Source organism: Cygnus atratus, chromosome 3 (assembly GCF_013377495.2).
Source record: "Cygnus atratus isolate AKBS03 ecotype Queensland, Australia chromosome 3, CAtr_DNAZoo_HiC_assembly, whole genome shotgun sequence".
Lineage (NCBI taxonomy): Eukaryota > Metazoa > Chordata > Aves > Anseriformes > Anatidae > Cygnus > Cygnus atratus.
Window position 1 is genome coordinate 25,134,461 of NC_066364.1, and position 9,931 is coordinate 25,144,391.

The window sequence follows — 9,931 nt, forward strand, 5'->3', positions numbered from 1 at the left end:
CCAAACATGTTGCAAAAAGTCGGTCCTGCAAAGTTCACAGCTGGGATTTGTGTCTTCATATTCTGAGCCAAATGGTTATAAATCTGGCATGGAATTGATCCAATGTACAGATTGTACCAAAAAATGAGGAGGGTTGCTGCCAACACAGAAGTCGGTGCAATAAGGTCAGACTGACCCTGGCAGCATGCAAGTCTGGAAACCTTCTCTGTGCTTTACCTGAGAAAAACCCTGTTGTCACCCTGTGTGCTAGTTTCCTGCTTTCAAAAGGGAATACTGCTCTATCCCTGAGCCTCAAATGTGTTTAACTTGGAAGCATGCTTGGTGCAATGAGCACTGTGCGAATGGGGGCCGTGGGTCCCCCCCAAACTGGGGGTCAGTCCTGGGGCCTGGGTGCACGGGATTATAAGCAGGAGCATGCAAGATGTAAGGAATTTGGAGGAAAGGTGAGACAAAGCAGAACAAGATGTCTGTGGGCAGGGTCGCTGCTGGTGTGGCCGGTTGGGCAGCCACAGAGGAATCTCAGCTATGGGACACGAAGCCTGATGGGATCTGTCTGTCCCTTCTGCATCTCACCTCTCGGAGCACCAGTGCTTATGGCTCTTACTGAATTCCCTTTTGCTGTCTTAGAGGTTGTTATTACCCTTGATGTTTATTCCTAAGATACTGAGCCATAATAAAACATAAACCATAATAAAACCAAATAGAGTTTGGTATTAGTGGAGTTTGATAGTAGCATGGGAGTAAATCAAAGTTTGGTGAGCTGACCCTCAACTAGAACAGCGGGCTGTTATTTTGTGCTCTACATTTAGATTTTTTTTAAAATCACTACACATAGTCTGTTTCACAAATTTCAATAAACATTTTGAAATGCTCTATAAATATAATTTGTTCTTGTCTCATAAATGTCTCTAAACTCCACCACCCTTCATAATTAGAGCCATTTCCCTAATAGCTAATGTATTCCCAAGTACTTAAAAAAAAAGTCTAAAAAGTTGAAAACAAGCAGAAAAAAAAAAAAAGACAAATGAGAAGACCGAACCTGTTTTGATGGACACCAGATATGCTGCAGTCCGAGGTACTGTGAAGTTTTTATTGCCACTTGTTTTGTAATACTGTCCTCCCAGACTCATCCCAATAAAAAAGTTATTTCGCTCAGGCATGGCTTGCTCCACAGGTAGGGGCCGGTCGGGACTGCCAATGCTGTATTGTACTCCAAAGGGTGGGCAGTGTGTGGAGCCATGGATGTTGAAGGAACCAGCCATGAAACGTGGCTCCAGACTCGACGCCCCTCATCTCTTCCTTGCAGAGTTGGCAGTGGGACGTGTTGGTGCCTCCCTCTGCATGGTGCGGGCTTGGTGGCCCCTGAGACGCAGTGCAGAGAGCAAGAGAGGTTGGGAAAGTCAGATATGAATTATGGGAAAAAGGTAAAGAAACCTTTGCCAAAGATCTCAAAGACAGATCACTAAATTCAGGCAAAAAAAAAAAAATCATATTTGGCATGCTATGTTTTTTAAAAAGATGTTAGGGAATGGATATCTCCTGATGAAATACAGCTTACAGAAGTGGTCAGAAAATAGGGTGATCTGTAGGAAAGGATGCTGAAGGATTTCTTAGAGCTTGCAATGAAAGACCTGAAAAGTGGATGGAAAAAGCGGTGAGGCACCTTCAAAATACACGTCTGAAACTGGGTCAGCCAGTATAGTCGTAGGACTGGTGGTATGAAATGCTACCAAAATGCGATAGTAGCAAGGTAGTTTGTAGAAAGAGATGATGCTTTTTATCAGATCAATGAATTAGTGGGGGAATTTTTAAATTTTATTTTTATTTTTTAGAGAAAAAAAAAAAGGAGCAGAGATGGGTCTGCAGGCACAGAAGCCCTTCCTCAGGTCTAAAAGAGAAGATAAAGAGGGAATCAGCATGGTAGCCGGGGATGGAGAGCTAGCCACATTGCCAGAAGTGGATGACAGAGAGGAAATGTTAACTCGGTCACCGTAACGGGTACAGGTTAAAAAACATGTCGTTGTTGCAGTAGCTGGGGTTTGTACAGTGCTTTGCCTCTTCCTCATCTCGTTGGCCTCCCTTGAGGAGTGCTGGGAGGTGGTGGTGGTGATGGTGGTGGTGATGGTGGTGGTGGTGTGACCCCACCAGGCAGGGCCCTTGCTGAGGCGGGGGGTATGGTGGAGGAGGGAAGGTATGGCAGCCGCTGCTGTAGGCCAGAAGGCCTTTTCTCTTGCAGGTTTCCTCCCCTGAAGGACCAGCACCAGGCCTGAGGGGGTTATGGTCACCCTTTGTCACCGGTGGCACGCTGGGGACCTGCTGGGTGCTGCTCCAGGCCTGTGTGCATGAGCCGCCATGGGCAGGGTGCACCCGGCCCTCCTTGTCCTCCCCAGCCACCCTCAGGTACGGCGGCTGCCCAAAGCAGCTGCTCGGTGTCTGCTCTGGAGAGCGTTTGCTTAAATGTCCCCCAAAACTGGCAGGTAGCACGTAACCATCCGGCTTGGAAAGCAGCAAAGGCAAGGCCTCCTGGGTGGGCGTCTCACCTGCCAGAGACTAGGAAAGGAAGGGTTTAGTGAAACGCAGTCCAGTTTAGCAACATAAAACAACAGCAGGTCAATGCATTCAAAAAGGCGTTCAATTAATGTGGGTAATGAAGCAGGCAAAGCAGCAGGGCCTCCTTTCAGAGTAGTGCCTGGGGGCTTTGGGACAAACCAAACAGGGGCTCTGATGTCACGGTTGTGGGCTTGGTTCATCAGTTTGCACCCAAATCCTTATTTAATATTAAATAACCACTAGATCTTACATTCACAGCTCTCAGGATATACTGAAGAAGCACCTGAAAATGAAATTATTTTAATATTAATTCTAATTCGCTTCCACAGAATTTAAATTATTTCTATAGAGTTTGGAAAAACTGGAAAAGATTTTTGTAACTGATTGTTTTGAAGTGACCTTTCTGATCCAATATTATGCTCCAGTTTTTTAAGAATCTTTACTTCTATTTTTAACTGTTTTTTTTTTTTTTTTGAGTGCACAAAGAGATATTTCGTTCAAGGAGGGAACAGTACACTGGAATTATTCTTCTGAGTCATTTTTTTTTCCTGGATAATTTTCAACTTCCTTAAATGCCCTAATTATTGGATTACAATTTTACACACTTTAATTCCTTTCACAACACTCACTCTGTGCTATCATTTCTGATTAGTACTTACAGGTCTCATTTCTTTGTAATCCTGCTTTTGCATACATTTAATTATAGTGATTTTCTGACTTGTTGACTGCCAGAGTAGCAAAGCTCTCCCCTTACCAGGAGGAGAAATTCCAATGACCTGATGTAGGACCAGCCCATCTTCAGCTAAAAACAGGTGATGCCATCGAGAAAACATCCTACATATCACTTTTTCTATTTTGGACTCATGTATTTTCTACAGTTCTCCTGTCTCGTATCTTGTGAGCACATCAAAATTGAATTTTCTAAGGAGAAAATTCAGCAACACAAACTCTGCATGTGAAATCAGACTGCTGAGTATGTTGTATTACATCTGTTCATGGCAAAAACAGGAATACAACGGGTCATTTCCAAGACAAACCTGCCTGAGAGCAATGAACTGAAAAGCCAGCTGAAGGTAAATGGACTCACCCTGACTGCATGGAGTCAGAGCAGGTGAAGAGTGGGCTGTTAGATATTTATTAGATAGTTAGATGTTTATTAGGTGATATGTAGGAGTAGTTCCTACTTGTACACAATATGAGGTACAAAAAAAAAAAAGAAAGAGAACAGGAAGATGTTGTAGAAAGAGAAAGAGAAAGAGGGTCCTACCCTCTAGACATGTAGACTTGGGAATAAAAGCAAAAAATGCCATGTGGCTCAGTAAGTGAGGATTAATTCAGTGTGATCATAAGGACAAAATTAAACCAACAGTATGAAAATCATTGTTTCAGTATATGTTAGATAATAACATGGAAGTTCATCTCTTTGTGTTCCCACGCACTTGTGTCAAGATGTCACTGTCTGTCCGTCACGTATTCTCCAACTGTCTGATCCCAAATCAGAGTGTCTTCATCAGCGTCACTCCTTATCTCTGTTTTTTAGTGTCCTTTTTAATATTTCCAGCAGAAATAGGCTCAGCTTTTAAATTCATATTCCATTCAAATGGATTTGACTTCCTCTGCTCACTCTTTATCTATTTCTTGGACACCTGGATTCCCCAGCTTCCCCACCCGGTCCTATTATCCCTTTACTCTGTGGACAAAGAGGCTGTAAGTACTATCCTTAACTCCAGGCTGGGGAGGATACACCATCTTCAGCACATCAAAAGACAAACTGCATGGAAAGACTGGTGGTGTACAGGTGAGTGTAACACAACCTTTGCAAGGAATGTCACTAGAGGCAGCCTCACCCTCACTGCTCTACATGGTTCCCTCCATCAGGCACACAATGGTCTGTGGGATTTGTGTAGATGCTCTCTTCCACAAGTGCTTCCACACCCATACTCAGTATAAAATAGACATACAATATAGGTAATATTGTATATTGTATTCAGTTGTAAAATAGTATGCAGTGTGTTTATGTGTGTGTACACACACACACAAATCTTCCTCCTGAGCCCAGTTATTGCCATTGCCCAGTTTCTGAGTGTTCATTTGTTACAATTTTCTCATGAGGTGCTGTAATCAATACTATAGTTAACTCCAATTAAAACCTACTAATATTCTCCTTAAGTATCAATATTGGTTAGACCAAATATCCAATTACTTTCTTCCCAGATTTATTTATAAATAATTTAATTTATGGGGCAGCATTAACAGAACACTTGTAGGAAAATTTTCTGAAGAGAACTCTTGCATTTTAAACCAGGAAAGAGATGGAGTTCCAAAGCTACGTCCACACCACTAAATAAAATGAGGCCAAGGACTGTCTGCAAGCATGAGTTCACACTGGCCAAAACCATGCCAAGGGCCATGTGAATAGTGAAGTGGTAGTCCTCCAGCCCTGCTTTGTTTATCAGTGTAGAGGTAATCTCCTGCTGCCACCAGGCTCGAAGGGGCTCTGGCTGGGGGATGCTGGCAATCGACAGCAGTGCTGAGCTGAGCAGGATGCTCAGGACACCCTTGTTCCTTCTTCACCTGGTAGTATGCAGAGACCTAAAGCCTGCTCCCACCAAAACCAAAGCCTAGCTAACCTCCTCAGTACAATGTGTTGGACTTTGGATCCCTCACCCTGCAATTTCATTTATTGATAATAAAAGTTACCTTGATCTCCCGGAGTCTTTTTAACCTAGGAGAAGGTGGAGAAAAAGCTGTCCGTGCTTTTTGGACTGACCTCCGTGCTTCAGCTTCTAGTTTTGTTTCTGGACGTGGATGGTCATGAGCCCCTTTGGACTTTAGAAAGTAATTGTGATATGTTAAAGTTAAAAACAACCTTGTTATTAATATAAAGGGAGCAGTTGGTTTTTTTTTCCACTGGCCAAAAACACACACACAGCCTAGTTTAATGATTTGCATTATTAAGACTTATTTAACGTGAGCTCAAGTAACAAACAGATCTCAAATAAGGTGTGATGGGGCAGAAATTTCCTTAAATGAGTAAAAGCACAATAAACCAGTACACCACATTTATATGCAGAAGAGACACCCCACACTGGAGACCCAATTGAAGCCACAATGTCAGCCGAAGCCTGGCTACAATGCCCCTACAGTCGTTTTCAGTCTTCTTAGACTTCAGACAAGTTTATCAGGACAATAATTTCCATTAGCTTCCACTGAGAATTAATCTTTTTTTTAACTTGCATGTAAGCGAAAGACAAGTGTAAAGATTCAGAAGACTGGAAAACAGGAGACAAAACAGCCTTTGTGGAAGTAAACTGGGAGTATGGCTTCCCAAAATAGTGCCCATTATACAAACATTTGCATGCAAACTTTTTTTCCAGGTATAAGTTGCATATAATGCATAGATGGCGTTTTCCATAGACAATCCCTTGGGATAGCCTCATACCTATACATGGTATCTCAGAGAGGTTGATATAACATGGCAGTTCAGATCCTTTGAGCATTTGTTTGTTCCTATGTACCGGAGGCAAAGGGTTTCAAAATCAACAGGTTTTGGTGAGAGCCTAAATGAAAAATGTAATGTGCTGTAAAATCATAGAAGCATAGATTAATTTAGGTTGGGAGGGACCTTTGGAGATCTAACTCAACTTCCTGCAGGGGTACCTTCAGAGTTAGATGAAGTTGTTCTGGACCTTTCATACTCATTGTGAAAATATTTGTCCTTACAACCACTTGACCTTGTCATATTCAATGGCCCTTATTTGTTGGAACAAACTATGTCCTTAATCAATATAAAAAATAGTATTTAAAATTAACCTGCATAATGTAAGGTAATCGTATACCAACCTGAAAAAATATGAACTGGCCTTCATGCCTCCAGAAGTTGGTAACGGGGTAACCACCGTGGCCTCGGCAGGAAAGGAGCCGCAGGGGTCCGTTGCAGTTTGGACAGCATTTCCCTGGAGCAAAGACAGTGGGAAATAGTTCCTATGAAACACCAGTCAGATGAATCCCGTCTGATGCAATGGTTTCATTGATTGTGGATTGCCACTTCTAGTCTGGGGCTTAGAAATTACACTAGGGAAAAGCTATGTAAAAAAAAAAATCAAACATAAATAAAACTTAATGTAAGCAAACAAATTTTTTTTACCTTCATTCTGTTTAATTACTAAATATAACTGGCAAAGATTATTGCTGTTATAGCTTTATTCTGATTTAGTGTGGTCATTTATTTCTAAAGAAAGGGCTTTTACCTTCAAAGTTTCACTTTTTTTTTTCTTTCAGTTCTTTTAATTTGGAAGTAGAATGTCAAATATGTTCTTGTCTGATTATTTTAAAGGACATCATTCTGACCTCAGTGAGTGCCTGAGTAAAACCTTTCTTTAGCCAAAACGTTCATCAGTTTCAGAAATCAGTATGTGCTAGCTCTAGTGAGCAATCAAGAAGTGCTTGGAATAGTTTCATTAAGAATGTGTGTCCAGCTCATTTTCTCTGTTTGCACTGTTTTGTTTCTGATGACGTAGGTACGAGGCCTATTTTCCAGTCATCATAGTTTACGAGCATCTTCTTTCCTGCAAGACTCTCCTGAGTTACTCTTGGGCCCATGAAATAATGAAGCCACCACTCAGGTCACCAGGAACAGCACAGCAGGAAGCTGCCTATGCTGCACAGCCTTCTCAGGACCCTCTCTCATGGGCCTGAGAAATCAGCCTCTAACCAATTTCCATCAGAAATACAGATTAAGAAAGAAAGAAAAAGAAAAAAAAGAAAAAATAATAAAAAAAAAAAGAAAAAAAAATAAAAGACACAGGCAAACAACCTCCCTCTCCCCAGCAGTATGAAATGTGAAATGCATTCTTCCAAAATCAAGAGTTGCATTTGAACGTAAGGAATGGCACAGGGAAGGGTGGATAATCCGAAGGGTTTGCTCTACTTTGCTTTGTTTTATGTTGTGTTCTCTCATCAACTGCCATTTAAAGAGCAGCCATCCTCATACTCACTCTGTTGTTTCTGCCTAGCTTTATCACATATGGCTGGCCTAAGGTAGATTTTCCTCCCATCCAGGGTCGAGCAGTCGTTGCCGCAGACCACCACCCCAAGGCAGGACTTCTTCAGGATGCGCGAGTTGTGGTTGTTGGTGTTTCTCATTGCCCAGCTACTGTGGTGCCTCTGAGCGTTTTTATCCTCTGAGCTATAGATATGTTTCACATAGGAATCCGGCCATTCCTGAAACCAGTCTATCTGTCTCACGTCCTGCAAAGAGACCAGAGCTGGTGTTAGGCCGGGGAAGAGAAGAGCTCGTGGAGGAGCCAGCAGACCTGGTCTTCTGCTGGGTCTCCTCTAGTCTGGGTCACTCTGGCACCACAGCAGCAATGCAGGCTGGAAGCTCAGCTCCCAGGAGAAAGTGGCAGAGGGAAGAAAGAAAAAAATTCAACTCCCCAGGGCTCCTCGCAAACCCAAAACCATCAGGAAAGCCTGGCCAGCAGGCAGCTCTCACCCACCTGTGGGTCCAGCTCAGCGCAGGACTGCCCCAGGAGGGGAAGGTGGGGCACCTGACATAACAGCACATACTTTCCTATTTTGCCATCCAGGCAGCATTACAGTGAGTCACTTGGCTTGATTTGGCTCGACTTGTTGGAAAAAGGGCAAATACAGAATCGGACTGAGGCTACTCCCACATCTGTAGGTCTTTTGGTCTAGATTTTGGTTCCTTTTGGCCTAAGTGCCATGGAAGACTTACCAGCAAATTTTTTTTGAAGTCCAACACAAAGAACAACTTGGTTAGGTTTTATTTTCACTACTGTGGACTAAGCAAAGCCAAAACAAATGCAGTAAGCTGTAAAGCACAAAACATACCCTCTGATGTTTTTGGAGGGAAAAGGCTGATCCTAGCAGGGGTACAAAAACTTAACAGGATTTTCTTTAAAAATGCTGATCCCAGCCACTGAGAGCCATTACAACAGTAAGGATATGAACTGAGAAAAAAAAAAACAACTGTTCCTCCAGGAGCCATTGGAGAGCACTGGGAAGGGTGTGGAGGAAGCCTGCAGGCTGAAATGCAGGTGCAGGTGGCCTTGGGGTGGAGGACAGTGCAAGAAGTAGCCTGGGACATGGAGGTTTTAGGCAAACAGCAGTGTTAGGCAAACAACAGTAGGGAAGAAACTGGGATCGGGTAAGAAGACAGGGTTGAAAGGTGAAGCTGGATGGTGAAGGAACCCAGCAGGAGAATCTGGCACAAATGTGCTAAGGCAAGAAACAGGGAGATGACACTGGGGTTGTGGGGTGCTGTGGGTTTTCAGTGGAGAACATGGATGAGATTTTGAGGTAGGTGGACAAGAAAAGGACTGAGGGAAGGAAAGACCACTATGCTGCCTCTCAGCACGTCTCTGCAAAACAGACTTCCAGCCCACAGCAGGCAAGCTTCTACTAGGTGCCCAAAAGGAGTGTTGCCCCATGCCAAAAGCCAGCTCACTTGACTGGAGCCTGGTCTGCAGCAAGGCTGAGCACACAGAGCTGCAAGGCGCTGTGCTCTTCTCATAAAGCACTTCCCACAGGAAAAATCAAGTCCCAGGTGTCTCCAATCGAGCATGCAAAGCAAGAGAAAATTTTTCCCACCTTCTCTGCATCTGGTCCACCAATGGACTAGAGGGACAATGAATCTGTAGCATCGCTATATTTACTGTATCAACAGCTTTTCCAATAGTATATTAAAGGGAAAATGCATGGAAACTTTGATATTTTACTGGCTATTTTCTAGCCCTTCAGCCAACAGCATCCCATAACTCAAGGTGATAAAAAGCATAAAGACAACAAGATGCAGAAGAGGAAAGAGAGATTTTAAGGTTATTTTTGAAGTGGAGAAGACTGGTCAAAACTGGCTAAATTTCTAAGACACGGACACATACCTGGGGAAGTTTGATGTCATTGATATCCCAACTTGTCATTTCTCCATTTCTGGAAGCAGAGCCCTCCTGCTCCATAACAACATTGTCTGCAGCCCTCAGCATTTTTGAGTTCCTTCCCAAACTTTGCAAGAAAGTCTCTACTGGCTGCTTTTGAAGTTGACTGGCTGTCAGCGCTCTCAAGCAGTTTACAACCAGGAAGCTGTTTCCTGAAGCTAAATGATAGAGAGGCTGCTCATTAAAGATAAAAATCAGTGTTCTTCTGCCAGAAAAACTTGTTCCATTAAAAGTTTTGCAAGCCAGCAATGCAGTGGAAAATATAGCTTAGAGATAGACTGTGATGTTACAGAGGCACGGTTAACAGCAAGCAAATCGTGCTGTTGTCTGCTTTATTTTGCTGGGTCCCACCAGGTTTACAGTCTTGTAACTCCTCTGACAGACTCTTTCACATGTGGTCTAACTCTGGATGAATATTCCCAGAG

The 9,931-nt window shown here is 43.1% G+C and overlaps 1 protein-coding gene across 1 annotated transcript; it reads right to left on the bottom strand.

Moving 5' to 3' along the window:
- Positions 1–1,904: 1,904 nt before the first annotated feature.
- Positions 1,905–9,588, bottom strand: GCM1 (glial cells missing transcription factor 1). The gene is made up of 5 exons (XM_035543111.2): positions 9,453–9,588; positions 7,548–7,800; positions 6,394–6,506; positions 5,251–5,379; positions 1,905–2,550 (listed from the first exon to the last, which is right to left on the bottom strand). Exons 1-5 carry the CDS (start codon positions 9,552–9,554, stop codon positions 1,987–1,989), a joined length of 1,161 nt encoding a protein of 386 aa, XP_035399004.1. The 5' UTR covers positions 9,555–9,588; the 3' UTR covers positions 1,905–1,986.
- Positions 9,589–9,931: the final 343 nt, after the last annotated feature.